This window comes from Sus scrofa, chromosome 2 (assembly GCF_000003025.6).
Source record: "Sus scrofa isolate TJ Tabasco breed Duroc chromosome 2, Sscrofa11.1, whole genome shotgun sequence".
NCBI lineage: Eukaryota > Metazoa > Chordata > Mammalia > Artiodactyla > Suidae > Sus > Sus scrofa.
Window position 1 is genome coordinate 63,164,425 of NC_010444.4, and position 16,010 is coordinate 63,180,434.

General features: G+C 38.9%; 1 protein-coding gene across 1 annotated transcript in view; it reads right to left on the reverse strand.

Annotated features, from left to right (window-relative positions):
• LOC110259331 (adhesion G protein-coupled receptor E2-like) overlaps positions 1 to 16,010 on the reverse strand; it is a 47,988-nt gene that overhangs the window by 13,341 nt on the left and 18,637 nt on the right. The window contains exons 12-16 of the mRNA XM_021083633.1: positions 12,323 to 12,430; positions 11,421 to 11,641; positions 11,056 to 11,235; positions 8,281 to 8,475; positions 7,783 to 8,018 (exon numbers count right to left, since the gene is read on the reverse strand). Of these exons, the coding sequence (XP_020939292.1) occupies positions 7,783 to 8,018; positions 8,281 to 8,475; positions 11,056 to 11,235; positions 11,421 to 11,641; positions 12,323 to 12,430 (940 nt within the window). The remainder of the gene's footprint in view (positions 1 to 7,782; positions 8,019 to 8,280; positions 8,476 to 11,055; positions 11,236 to 11,420; positions 11,642 to 12,322; positions 12,431 to 16,010) is intronic.

Consider the following 16,010-nt stretch of genomic DNA (forward strand, 5'->3'; position numbering starts at 1 on the left):
AATGTATTCAAAGAGTCAAAAAATATAGTCAACCAAGACTTTCATATAAAGCTACATTCTCCTTGAAAATGAAGAAATTAAGCCATATCAAGATAAACAAAAACAAAATAAATTCTTGATGCCATAACTACAAGAATTTCTACAAAAAATATTAAATGAATCCTTCAGGCCAATATGAAATGACACTAGATAGTAATATGAATCCACAGACAAAATAAAATAAAGAGTACCAGTAAAGGAAACTATATAGGTATTGTGAAAGATACTCTAAACACATTTTAGTTTGTAACCTCTTTTTTCTGTTTTAAAAGTTAACTGCACAAAACTGTTTTGACTCACTTTTGAAAATGGGATTAAGATGGCAGAGTAGAAGGACTGGAGCTTAACTTCTTTCAAAGAAGCAGCAAAATTACAACCAACTGCTGAACAACCTTCCACAAAATAGACTGAAAACTATCAAAAAAGATATCCTACTCCAAAGAGGAGGCCACATCAACATGTTAGGAGGGGTGATTACGTGATGTAAGAAACTCATACCTACTGGGTGGATGGCTCACAGACTAGAAAGTAACTATATCACAGAGGCTTACCTGTGGGAGTGAGAGTTCTGAGCCCCACACCAGGTTCCCATGCCTGGGGAATCTAGCATTGGGAAGGGGAGCCCCTGGGACATTTCGTGTTGAGAGCCAGCAAAGTTTGTATGCAGGAGCTCCACAGGACTGGGGGAAATGGAGATTCCACTCTTGAAAGGCACACACAGGCTGGGTCCCAGCAAAAGCAGAGACTTAATAAGAATCTGTTTGAGACCAGTCTGCAGTTCTTGGAGTATCTATTGGGAAAACAGGGGTGACTGTGGCTCATTGTAGGGGAAGGACTATGGAGGCAAAGGTCTCAGGAATAATCATCAGTGTGAGATCCTCTAGAGGTGGCCATTTTGGAAAAATATGGCCCCACCCACCTGGGCTGAGAATCCTCAGGCTGAACACTAAACCAGGTGGGAACATAGCCCCAATCATCAGCCAACAGGTTGCCTAAAGATGACCGAGGCACACAGCTGCCTCTAATCACACCCAGAGACAAAGCCCCACACAACAGAGGGATAAGAATCTGGAGCTCCCATCATGGCACACAGTGGTTAACAAATCTGACTAGGAACCACAAGGTTGTGGGTTCAGTCCCCAGCCTTGCTCAGTGGGTTGGGGATCCGGCGTTACTGTGAGCTGTGGTATAGGCTGCAGATGTGGCTCGGATTCCATGTTGCTGTGGCTCTGGCATAGGCCAGTGGCTACAGCTCCGATTAGACCCCTAGCCTGGGAAACTTGATGTGCTGCAGGAGCAGCCCAAGAAATGGCAAAAAAAAAAAAAAAAAAAAAAAGAATCATCTTCACCTACCAGAGGTAGGAACTAGTTCCTCCCATCAGGAAACCTGCAGCAAGCCCATGTACTAACTTCAGCCACAAGGGGAGCAGACATCAGAAGGAAGAGAGGCTACTACACTATTCTCTGCAAAAAGGAGACCACACCAAAAATATACACAAAATGAAAAGGCAGAGAATTATGACTCAGATAACTCAGATAAGTGATCCAGAAAAAAAATAATAAAAAGAAAGAAAAGAAGCTAACTGATCTCGAGATTACCAACCTCCATGAAAGACTTTAGACTGATGATAGCAAAGATGAGTCAAGATCTGGGAAATAAACTGGAAGCAAAGATTGATAAATTATAAGAAACAATGAGCAAAGAAATGGAAGATTTAAGGATTAAGCAAGCAGAGATGCTAAATAAAATAACTGAAATAAAAATTCACTGGAAGGAACCAACAGCAGAATACAGGATTCAGAAGAACAAATAAGTGAGGCGGAAGACAGACTAGTGGAAATCACTGATGTGGAACAGAAAAGACAAAAAAGATTGAAAAGAAATGCAGACAGGCTAAGAGAAATCTGGGACAATGTTAATCACACCAACATTGGTATTATAGGGGGTGCTAAAAGGAGAAGAGAGAAATGACCAGAGAAAATATTTAATAGCCAAAAACTTCCTTACCATTGGAAGGGAATCACTCACTCAAATCCAGGAAGCACAATGAGTACCATATAAAATAAACCCAAGGAGGGACACCCCAAGACACATATTAAATCAAACCGACCAAAATTAAAGACAAAGAGAAAATATCAAAAGCAACTATGAAAAAGAAACAAATAACATACAAGGGAACCCCGATAAGGTTATTGGCAGATTTTTCAGCAGAAACTCTGCAGGCCAGAAGGGAGTGGAAAGATATTCTTAAAGAAATGAAAGCAAAATATCTCCAACCAAGAACTTTACCCAGCAAGGCACACATTCAGATTTGAAGGACAAGCTTTTCAGACAAGCAAAAGCTAAGATAATTCACCAACATTAAGCCAGCTTTACAACAAATACTAAAGGAACTTCTCTAGGTGAAAAAGAAAAGGCCACGACTAGAAAGAAAAATATTACAAATGTCAAGAATCACCAATAAAGGCATACATATAGTAAAGGTAGGAAATCATTCACACACAAGTATCCTACCAAAACCAGAAATTGTGAGAAGAGGAGGGTACAAATGCAGGATAATGGAGATGCATTTGCAGTTAAGAGACCAACAACTTAAACCAACCTTGTATATATACATATAGACGCCTATATCAAAATTTCATGGTAACTGCAAACCAAAAGTCTACAACAGATATACACACAAATAAGAAAAAGCAATCCAAATACAACACTAAAGTTAGACACCAAACCACAAAAGAAGAGAACAAGAGAAAAAGGGAAGAAAAAAAGACCAGTAAAAAATCCAAAACAATAAAATGACAATAAAAACATACATATTGATAATTACCTAAATGTAAATGGATTAAATATCCCAACCAAAAGACATAAACTAGCTGAATGGATACAAAAACAAGACCCATATATTGCTGTCTTCGTTAGACCCACTTCATTTCCAGAGACACATACAAATTGGAAGGGAGAGAATGGAAGACAATATACCATGCAAACAGAAATCAAAAGAAATCTGGAGTAGCAGTACTCAAATCAGACAAAATCAAACTTAAAGAAATTATATGAAACAAAGAAGGACATTATAATGATCAAAGGGTCAAACCAAGAAGATATAACAATTGTAAATATATATGCACCCTACATAGGAGCACCTCAATATATACGGCAACTGCTAACAACCTTTTAAAAGGAGAAATTGACAACAACACAATAATACTGGAGGACTTTAACAACCACCTATAGCAATGGGTAGATCACCCAAAGAGAAAGTCAACAAGGAAACACAGGCCCTAAATGATTCATTAGACCAGACTGGCTTAAAAGATATTTATAGAACATTCCATCAAAAGCAGAAGAATACATATTCTTCTCAAGTGCACACAGAACATTCTCTAGGATAGATCACATTCTGAGCCACAAATCAAGCCTCAGTAAATTTAAGAAAATTGAAGTCATTTCAAGCATCTTTTCCTACCACAATTCTATACAACTGGATATCAGTAAGAAAAAAACTGCAAAAAACACAAACATGTGGATACTAAACAACGTGCTACTAAACAACCAATGGATCACTGAAGAAATCAGAGGACATTAAAAAATATCTAGAAGCAAGTAATAACAAAGACACAACAATCCGAAACCTATGGAATTCAGCAAAAGCAGTTCTAAGAGGGAAGTTTATAGAAATACAAGCCTACCTCAGGAAAGAAGAAAAATGTCAACAACAACAAAAAAATCTAATCTTACACCCAAAGCAACTACAGAGAGAAAAACAGGCAAAACACAAAGTTAGCAGAAGGAAAGAAATCATAAAGATCAGCGCAGAAATAAATGAAATAGAAATGAAGAAAATCATCGAAAAGATCAATGAAATGAAAAGCTGGTTCTTCGAAAAGATCAGCAATATTGATAAATCTTTAGCCAGACTCATCAAAAAAAAAAAGAGAGAGGACTCAAATCAATAAAATTAGAAATGAAAAAGAGAAGGTACAAGAGCCATCACAGTGATACAAAGGATCATAAGAGATTACTAAAGCACCCATACGCCAATTAAATGGAAAACCTAGAAGAAATGGACAAATTCTTGGAAAATACAATCTTCCAAGACTAAACCAAGACAAAATAGAAAAGATGAACAGATCAATCATAAGTACTGAAATTGAAACTGTGATTTCAAAACTTCCAACAAAAAAGAATACATACATACATATATATGTATATATATATGGAGAGGGCTGGGTCACTTTGCTTCACAGTAGAAAATTGACAGAACACTATAAACCAACTATAATGGAAAAAATTAAAATAATTTAAAAAATCTAAAAAGTAAATAAAGAACAAAAACTTCTAACAAACAAAAGTCCAGGACCAGATGGCTTCACAAGTGAATTCTATCAAAAATTTAGAGATGACTTAATACCTATCATTCTGAAACTATTCCCAAAAAAAATTACAGAGGAAGGAACACTCCCAAACTCCTTCTACGGGGCCACCATCACCATGATCCCCAAATCAGACAGAAATACCACACACACACACACACACACACACAAAGAAAATTAGAGGCTAATATCACTGATGATCATAGATGCAAAAATCCTCAACAAAATATTAGCAAACCAAATCCGGCAATACATTAAAATGATTGTACACCATGATCAAGCAGGATTTATGCCAGGGATGCAAGGATTTTTCAATATCTGCATATTAATAAGTGTGATACACCACATTAACAAACTGAAGAATAAACACCATACAATCCTCTCAATAGATGCAGAAAAAGCTTTTGACAAAATCCAACACCCATTTCTAATAAAACCCTCCAGAAAGTGGGCATAGAAAGAACCTACTTCAACATAATACACGCCATATATGACAAACCCAGAGCTAACATCATTCTCAATTGTGAAAAGCTGAAAGAATTCCTGCTAATATCAGGAATAAGACAAGGATGTGAACTCTGTCACTACCATTAAACATAGTTTTGGAAGTTCTAGCCACAGTGATCAGAGAAGAAAAAGAAATAAAAGGAATTCAAATTGGAAAGGAAGAAGTTAAATTATTATTACTGTTTGCAGATGGCATGATACTATACCTAGAAAACCTGAAGACACTAACAGAAAATTGTTAGAACGCATCATTGAATTTGGCAAAGTTGTAGGATACAAAATTAATACACAGAAATCAATTGTATTTCTATATGCTAACAACAAAAGGTCAGAAACAGAAATTAGGGAAACAATCCCATTTGCCATCACATTAAAAAGAATAAAATACCCAGAAATAAACCCACCTAAAGAGACAAAAGAACTTTACTCTGAAAATAAGATTCTGAGGAAAGAAGTCAAAGATGACACATACAGATTGAAAGATACATCATGATTCTTGGTTTGGAAGAATCAATACTGTCAGAATGACTATACAACTCAAGGCAATCTATAGATTCAATGCAGTCCCTATCAAATTATCAAGGACATTTTACACAGAAATAGCACAAAATATTTTAAAGTTGGTTTGGATGCTCAAAAGATCCATAATGGCCAAAACCAAATTTTATAAAGGTGTAGAAATTAAACAACACTGTCCTAAATAATGAGGAGGAATGGACAGTTGGTCTTCAACAGGCTGCTAAGACAAGTCAATATGGGAAAATATTCTTTTCAAAAAATGGTGTTGGAAAAACCAGGTATCCACATGCAAGTGAATGAAATGAAGCGCCCTATCGCACAACATACATGAATATCAACTCACCAGCTATCATAGACATAATTGTGATAGCTAAAGCTAGAAAACTTCTAGCAGAAAAAAAAACCCTTGCATTAAGCAACAGTTTCTTAGATATGGCATCCCAAGCATTATCAACAAAAGAGAAAAATAGATAACTTTAACATCATCAAAATTAAAACTTTTCTGCTTTAAAGGACATCACAAAGAAAATGAAAAGACACAGATAGGGAGAAAATATTTCCAAATCATGTATTGATTATGGACTAATATTCAGAATATATTAAGAACTCTTACAACTCAGCAGTAAAGACAAATAACACAATTTAAAAACAGCGAAAAGATTTGAATAGTTATTTCTCCAAAGAAGACAAGCAATTGATCAATAAGGTAAAAAGATGCTCAATATTATTCATCATTAGGGAAAAATGTAAATTGAAACCACAATGAAATATCACTCCATACTCATTAGGATAGCTACAAGTAAAATGTAGAAAATAAGTGTTTACAATGATGAGGAGAAATTGAAACCCTCATACATTGCTGGTGGAACTGTAAAATGGTACAGATGCTCTGGAAAATAGGTGTTGGTGTGTCAGAATGCTAAACATAGTTTTTCCATTTGATCCCAGAAATTCTACTTATAGATATGTACCCAGGAGAAATGAAAACATATGCCCCACAAAAACGTGTACATGTTTGTTTATAGTGGGAAAAATAATACAGCCAAAAAAAAAAAGAGAAAACAATCTAAATGCCTATCGACCAATAGGTGGATAAACAAAATGTGGTATATCCATAAAATAGAATATTATTGACAAAACAACAGCAACAGAAACAACAAAGATAGATAATAAATGCGTGCTACTACAACTTGGATGAGCCTTAAAAACATCATCGTAAGTAAAAGAATCCAGTCACAAAGACCACATGCATGATTTCATTTGTGTGAAATATTCAGAATAGGCAGATCCATAGAGACAGAAAGTAGTTCTTCTTAGAAGTTGTCAGGGGTTGGGACAGAGGACTAGGTAGCAGGAATGAGGAGTGAACGTTATTGTGTATGAGGTTTCTTTGAGGAGTTGAAAATGTTTTAAAATCAGATTGTGGTGATGGCCGCTCAACTCTGTGAGTATTCTAAAAACCACTGATTACATGTTAAAAGGGTGAATTTTATGGTATATGAATTATATAACAATAAAAATGCAAACATATTTAAACTAGTACTAAAAGCTGAAAATATAAGAGTGCAAACTAAGGAGCTTGACTCCCTGATTTTAAATCCTAGCTCTGGTACTTAACTAATTGTGCACCATTGGGCATTTACTTAAAGTATTTGTGTCTCAATTTAATCACCTGTAAAATAGGGTAAATGACAGTAACCGATTAATAGTATTGGTGTGAAGATTAACTGAATTAACACATCTGAAAATGGTTAGAAAAGTGGGAGTTCCCATTGTGTTGCAGCAGGTAAAGAACCTGACCAGTATCCATGAGGATGCAGGTTTGATCCCTGGCCTGACACAGCTATGCCATGGCTATGGTATAGGCCAACCACTGCAACTCCAATTAGACCCCTAGCCTGGGAACTTGCATATGCCTTGGGTATAGCCCTGAAAAGAAAAAAAATAGTGTCTGGCACAAAGTAAGTACCATATAAATCTCCACTATGGTACAATCTATTACTTTGATCACTTTAATCAGCTCTACTGTTAGAAATGAAAATCTTACAGAATTAGGATAAAGAAACAAGTTAGATTGTTCTAAATGATGTCCTAAGTACTTCCTTTGATTTCATCTTTGCTATTTCAAGCACAGAGATCAAAGGCATTCTTTTTAATTACTGTCATCTTTCACCAGAAAGATGCTCCAGGGATTATTACTTTTCATTTCTTCTATATATTAGGGATTATTACTTTTCATCTTTCTATGTATTATGCTCTGGCATGGTGAAATGCTATGTTGCTTCTATAAATAATATCATGGTTGTGCTGGAGAAGACAAAGAGAGTGGAAATTTGCCTTTACCTGGTGGGTGTTCCATAAAGATAAGGCTGGGATGCTGCAGATATGGTCACAATCACAGCCGGGACTCCATAGCCCACAGGGAACATGAGCTTCTTCATGAACTTGTTCACACTGGAGTAGTTGACCACAATCAGGTTGCGTGCAGTGAGGAAGAGGTGCAGGCCCTCCAGCAGCATCCAGGTGAAGGAGGCCAGGTAGAGATAGTGTAAGGCACCTGCAATGATGCTACACAGCACCTGGGGGAGCAGTAAGATATTGCGAGGAGGGACTGTCAGAACCTCTTCTACACCTTGCCACTGGGGAATGCTGATATATATGAAGGGGTTGTCAAGGGAGTGTTTGTCTTCTAATTGTGTGTGTCACTGTGAAGTTGGCTACTTACCCATCTAACCTTACCTAGAACCCAGGCCATTTTCTTAAGGGGTCAAAGGCAGCATGACTTCAAGAATTCACCATCCCCTGGGGCAGGGCAGTGGCATTTTGGGGCAGTATAAGTACCTTGATCTCAGTTCTGTCGATGGCTGTTAGGAAGAGCAAGTGGGCCAGGAAGAGGCAAATGGAGAGCTGCAGGTGGAGTGAGGTGCTTGTATTGTGAATGGCTTTGCAGAACAGGAAGGTGAGCACCGCCAGGAGAAGGCACAGCAGAGAGAGGCTCAGCCCCACGTAGCTGATCACAGTCAGTGCAGAATCCTTCTGGAAACCAGCAGAAAGGAGATCACAGTCACACTCTCCTGCTCTTGGGTAATATCCCTTCCACCATTTTTATTTTTATTTTTTGGCAAAGAATAATCAGGAATGAAGGATCCAGGTAAATTTGTGTTGCTTACGGGTAACTTCCTTCAGGTTTAGAATGTTAGAGTTTTATGGAATCTGAAGTGATTATTTATTTTTCTGGAGGATTTGAAGGATAAGATGGTCTCCAGTCAAGACCACACCCTGCAACTCACAAGGGTTTACTTTCCTGTAGACTTTTGTACATGACTAACATTACAGGTCACCATGAGAGGTTCATAGAGTCATGAGGCTCCATGCGGAGCACCATCCTTCATCCCCATCATGTGCTGTTGTCTGTATGTGGAGACTGGATGTCTAGGTATTCAGCTCCCCAGCATGGACTCCACTCATCTCATCCCTGCAATACTTGTTCCTGGTTGGTCACTAATCCTTACAGATTTAGAACTGGATCCTTTGTTAAAGGAGTAAAACTACTACACGTTGACAGTAGCGGTGGCTTAAATTCACATTTCCCTACCTCTTTTGCAAATAATTCTAAGTCTATGGAGAAATGAAAAAGACATCCACCAATTCCATTTCCATGTAACTAAGAGAAAGAGAGTGGGAAGGAGAGGGAGGATTCAAATGATCAAGAAAATTCAGGTAAATATTCAAACTAAGTGCATCTGGATAAAGAGAAACTGGATATTATTTACACTGTTCTTATTTTGGAACATAACTGTTAATTTGAAAATTTTTCTGAATAAAATATCAAAAAATAAACAGCAAAACCTGCAGATGATTTTGATGCATACAAAATCTTGATGTTTTTTATGTAACAACAAAGATCTAATTTCTGTACCATAAAAATAGCCCCACGAATCCATTTAATTTTTTTTGTCTTTTTGCCCTTTTTAGGGCTGCTCCTGTGGCATATGGAGGTTCCCAGGCTAGGGGTGGAATCAGAGCTGTAGCTCCAATCTTTCAGATGAGTAATGATACAAAAATTTGATAATACCTTGTGGTGAAGGTGTGAGGAGTCACACACACACATTTATATAATGCTGGAGGGAATGGTCAGAGATACAGCCTCTTTATGTTGGAAAATAGAAATATCTACTAATACACAGTTATTAATTTTACCCACTAAACATCCTAAATGTATACTCAAACATGAGAATAATGAAGGATGTCTAAATCATTGCAATGTTATTCATATTAGCAAATGCCCAGAAACAAAATGACCATTAGGAGGAGTTTTGACATGTAATTTATGGTACATTCACCTAACAGAAGGCAATGTGTCCATTAAAAGGATGGAAGAATCTCTTTGTGGATGGAAATAGAGTGATCTCTCAGATGTAATAAATAAAAACACAAAATGAACAACAGTTAATAATGCCACTGTGTGAGTGAAAAAAAAGGGGGAGATCAAGAACAAATACACATGTTTATTTTATAGATATAAAATACTCATAGAAAAATATAGGAAAAATTGATATTCGTTTGCAGAGGCAAGAGGAAGTAGGTGAACAGCGTTAGGGATGCAATGGAGAATCATCAATGTTACCTCTCCTGTTTGAATTATGAAACATGGATATTTTAACTCTCCAATAAATATAAAACAGTATACAAATAAAATTAGTAATATTGTGTTATCTAGAAACATGGCAAGATGAAACACAGCCTTGGAGAACTGCTCAAACTCCTGAGAGCTACTATGAGGTCTGGCCCTTTGGCTAGGATCCTTTCCATGTTTGTTTTCATGTAGACGCTAAAGTAAATACCCATTAACTGAGGTCACCTGAGTGAGTATGTTTTGATGATCCAGAGAAATAACTAGCTCATCTGACCAGGGCAGGAGATAAAAACTTACTCTGACCCATCTGTACTCACTCAGCCCCTCTAACCTCTGCTATCACCAAGTCTTCCTTTCTGCAGCCCCTAAGCACCCTTCTCCTGAAGACCCCTTCAGTAAGAAGAATTCTAATTGGCAAATATGACCCACCCCATCTTCTCCCATGCTTTCAATAAAATACCAATCTAGGTGCTGCTGTGAAGAGACTTTGCAGATGGAATTCAAGTCCTCTATCAATTGACTTCAAGAGAGGAGTTTATCCTAGGTGGCCTGACCTAATCGGATGAGTCCTTAAAAGATCTTGGCTCCTCCTGGAGAAAATGATTCAAAGGTTGAGAGAATTTCGATATGAGGGAGTTTCTCCTGCTGGTCTATGGATAGAGAGCACCACATGGGAAGGAATCCAGGCAGCCCCTAGGAGCTGAGTCTGGTCCCCTGCTGATAGCAAGAGAAGAGACAGTCCTCCCACCACAAGGAACTTAATTCTGCCAGAAATCAGGGAGCTTAGAGGAGGACTCCAAGCCTTAGAGGAGAGACTTTTAAGACTTCTAGAATCCTGAAAAGACAGCCCATCTACACCATGCCTATTTGTTGACTTGAAGAAGCTTCAAGATAATAAATTTGGTTATATAGCTGCAACATGTGTGGGGATTTGTTACACAATAGTAGACACTGAATTCAGTCCCTCTCAGGGCTCTCACCTGTACTTTGTAGTGAGCCATGAGGATGGCAAAGCTGCTGAGGTGGGTGCACTGGCAGATGGTGCTGTTGTCTTTGGTGCCCACCATCCTGCAGCCACTGGTGGCCCAATGACCACTTCCATTCTGGCCATGCTCCCAGAAGACGCAGAACACTTTCTCTCTTGGACCAGGGATGACTGACTGTAGGAACAGGAAGTGGGTGTGAGCTCATGGTTCTGATGTTCAGAAATGCTCACCCCAAGCTTGCTTTTTCAGGTGTTTCCTGGGGAGATTGTGAACCCATGGGGGAGCTGCCTGAAGCCCAAGACTGTGTGCAGGACTCATGCCCTCTTGCATACCCACAGCTCAATCCCACCATGACTCACATGTTGGAAGATAAAGGTGACCGGGTGCCTGAGGTTCTGAGGGTCCTTGTTGCTGATAAAGGCAGAGATGACCTCTGATAGCAGATCATGATAGATTTCCTGTAGCACGCCTTTATGTGTCTCATTCAAAGCTGCTTGTTCCACAGTATCCAGGACCAGCGGGGCCTTAGCCAGAAACTTTCCCATCCCTGGAGTGGACAGAAGGCCCGCCACAGCAGGGCCTGCACGATGAGACTAATGTTAGTATCTCAGGGTCCTCAACAGTACACCTTCTTCAGATAGTTTTTCCCTATGGGACTTCAATCCAAGGAGATAAAACTTTGAGTTTTATCTCAACCTCTGGCTGAGATAAAAATTACCAGAATCTTATCATCCCACCACTCTCACTGGAATTGTTACAACATTCCTGAGGCCCTCCCCTACCCCAGCAACCTGGCCTACTCCTTCCTGTCCTCCACTAGGAAAGGTATGTGGCCCACTCCTCACCCCACCCCTATGGGGCAATATATGCCCCCAACAAGCCAGCAAGCATATCAAAATATCAGATCTTTCCCCAAGAAATCAGCAGGTCAACAGGTGTATGATAAGACCTCTCCTCTTATCTTTTGCCTCTGGGGTATGAAAATAGAAATGACCATAGTCCCAGAATCCGTTCTCCCTGATTGGCAGGAAGTTGGCTAGCTATGTTAACAGCATTTCTTCCCTCAATAAACTTGTCTTTTCTTCACCCTGCTCTGAGTCTGGAAAACTCTTTTTTCAACAATCATTCATGGACATGACATTTTCCTTTGACTCTCTGCAGCCCATATTTCCATTTAAGCTTCAATTCTCTATTTGTCACATCTTTGGGCATCTTGTCCCACTGTGAAGCTTCAGTGACCCTCCCCCTATTCAGTCATTACCTGGGTCACCAGATTCATGCACTGTATCCCAGGTGAGCAGCATCTTTGTCTGATTCTGAATCAAGGTGATATTCTCGTATCCTTGCTCCTGCACCTTCAGTGACAGCTCTGTGTGTTGTGGGAGTCATGTAAGGGAGTTGGATTAGTAATTGTGACTGTGGGCGTTATTATAATACCATTTTTATAGTAAACCTTTTTAATTATATTACAACCATCCTTGTAATATCTGCCTCAATTTCATTCACATAATAAAAATTATGGTATAATGACAGTTAAATCTGGTTCAATGACAATTTTACAAGCTTATTTAGAAAGAGTGAAAATAGTAGACAATCAAAAGCAGCTAAAAACAAAGAGTTCCTTGGTGGTCTAGTGGTTAAGGACCCAGCATTGTCACTGCTGTGCGTTGGGTTAATGCTCTGGTGTATGTTTGATACCTGGCACATGAACTTCTGCATGACATGGATGCAGCCAAAAGAAAAAGTAGCTAAAAAGATAAGGTGTGTCATAGTGCTTAATGTTTCTGTAACTGATGGTAAGGCTTACATAATATAACCATATATTATACCTTTTTTAGTTTTTAGGGTCACACCCATGGCATATGGAAGTTCCCAGCCTAGGGGTCAAACTGGAGCTGTAGCTGCTGGCCTATGCCACAGCCATAGCAACATGGGATCTGAGCTGTGTCTGTAACCTACATCATGGCTCACAGCAACACCAGATCCTTAACCCACTGAGCTAGGCCAGGAATCAAACCATGTCCTCATGGATACTAGTCAAGTTCACCACTGCAGGAACTCCCAAAACTATACATATTATATACAAAATATTATGCAAAATGTTATTATGTGTACCAAGTAATGCCATAATTTTACACATAATATTTGTTATACATAATAATGGTATATACACATGTATGAAACCAAGTGGAACTCTGCGGCCCTCACCACCACCAAGTATGAAGCCCCTTCCATGTCTCCTGCCTCTTGTTTATAGAAAAGCTGAAGTCTCCCAGGCTTCCATAAGTCACAAAAGAGCAGGATCAAGCAGTTAACAATTAGGACAATAGAGTCGCAGAATCTTTTAGTGTTCAAGGCACATTTATGAATTGTTTCACAAGACACTAACTGTCACCAGGGGGGAAAAGCTACCTGGATGATGACCAGACTGTAGCCATGACATAGGCTGTTCCATCTTGAGCTGTATTGAATCTATAGCTAGTATAACTCCAAGAACTGTCCTCAAGAGAATGGGATTAACGTTATTGCTCATAATAATCTATATCTTTGTGAGCATCAGAATAATTGTATCTTGCTCTGCCCACATAATAAGCAAACAACTAAGATGGTCAGCAAAGAGATGCTACAAACCCATGTCAACATCCCCCACTTTAAGAATATGGCACCCTATGTCCGCATGGAGAAGTTACAGAAGATGGGCCTTCATCCCTAATCCCATAGAAATGGAATGATATCTAACAGTGAGGATTTGTAAGCAGCTCTTTGCCTCTTGCATATTTGCCTATTTCTATCTCCCTTAAACATTTTTTAGGTTTATTTTATTATTATTAAAATATAGTTGATTTACAATGTTTCAGCAAGTTCTGTTTTACAACAACGTAACCCAATCATACACATTTCCCTGTGCTGCACAGTTACAATCCCATTGCCCATCCATTCCAGGTAACATTTAACCTAACTCCTGATTTGTGCTCTACTGAATGCACATAGTCCCTTTTCTAACCTGTTGATTCTTTTCCTAGATTAAAAGAAGTAGGAGGAGTTCCCAGTGTGGCTCAGTGGTAGCAAACCTGACCAGTATCCATGAGGATGTGGGTTTTATCCCTGGCCTCATTTGGTGGGTTAAAGATCTGGCATTGCCTTGAGCTGTGGTGTGGGTCACAGACAAGGCTCAGATCCTGCATTGCTATGGCTGTGGTTGGCTGGAAGCTACAGTACCAATTTGACCCCTAACCTGGGAACTTAGATATGCCACAGATGCAGATCTAAAAAGCAAGAAGAAGAACAAGAAGGAGGAGGGGGAAGGGAGGGAGAGGAGGAGGAATGAAGAAATAAGTAAAGAATGACTAGTGCTCTACCCCCAGCCCACACAGACAAGATAACATCTGAAGAAAAACAGGAGGAGTCAATCAGCCTGGACATAATGGAAAATCATGCAGAGATTGACATTCTACCGTGACTCACTGAAATTTTTCCTCTTTTTCCTTTTAAAAACTGCCATGGCTGAGCAGAATCTTGGGAGCTAGTTTTGGCAGAACAAGCCTGCTTTCTCCCCATATTGCTGGCTTTCTGATTAAAGCATCATTTCCTTTCTACCAACATTTGCCTCTCAGTTACTGGCTTCTGAATGGCAGGTAGCCAAACTTGAGTTCAATAACATGTACAACATGAATTTACAAAGAATTATTCAAAATTGTGAAAAATTTTGCTAACTAATGTAATCCCTGACAGTTTTTTGTTTGTTTGTTTGTTTGTTCGTTCATAATGCCAGTGCTTGACTTAATCTTTAGGCACCTGCTTCAAAGAAAATAAATACATTGTCATCAGGAGAACTAGATAAATATACAGGACTTCCACCTACTAAAACTCCTTTGTTTTAGAGGTCTTCATTAATTTCAACAGCTGACAGTTTAGGCTACCTAGTTTTAACTCTTCACACAGTTTCAATTCTGGCTTTTGTGTTATAAATGCAGTAACAAAGAGTGAGCTCAATGCCCCCTCTATACACCTCAATAAAGCAGACCCTGACCCATGTTCTCATTCCCTCTCTCTCTCTCCCTATCTCTCTCTCTCTTTCTCCCCATGTGGTACGGCCCCAAGTGTGCTGTGTACTTTCCAGGTATTATAAACTTTTTCAAAAGTTTCATGATGTTTATTGCTGAAAGGAGTCTTGCAATCATAATAAGAACTAAAATTGAGCAGGACCCTATGGTATAACGGACCCGTCCCCCATGTCTCCTGCTTTAGTTCCTCTCTGAAGAACCTAGATAACAGTATCTGATGCACATTTCCTGAGTTGCCTTATATACGTTGAAAACCCCCCAAAATGGAAGAAGTTAACCACTTGATGACCATGAGGACAGTATCCCACAGACTTACTGGAGCCTGAGGATTGATATGACAGCTTGTTATCTCACCATCAACTAGATAATTGTGAATAAGCCAGTCATATACCCTGAGACTCCCCTCCTTCACCTTGCCTGTAAAAATGTTTCCCTGAAGCCCACAGTAGAGCTCAGGTGTTTTGAGCATTAGCTGTCCTGAACCTCTTGTCTGGCACCTTGAAATAAATGTTATACTTTCCTTCACCACAACCCTGTGTCAGTAGATTGGCTTTACTGAGAGAGGGTAAGCAGGCCCAAGTTTGGTTCAATAACAGAACCACCAGGGTCATTCCAATAACATCATTAGTTATTGATAGGCAGGGACAAGCTCCAAACAATAACCTAGATGAAATTCCTACAGACACACAAAATTACAAAAGTAACTGAAGAAGACACAGAAAGTCAGAAAGTTTGAACAGACCTATAACTATTAAGAAGATTGAATGAGGAACCAAAACTTCCCAAAGTGAAAAGCCCAGATCAGAATCCTACTAACCATTTAAGGAAGAATTAACATGAATTCTTTGTCAACTCTTCCAAAAAGCAAAGGAGGAAGAAACACTA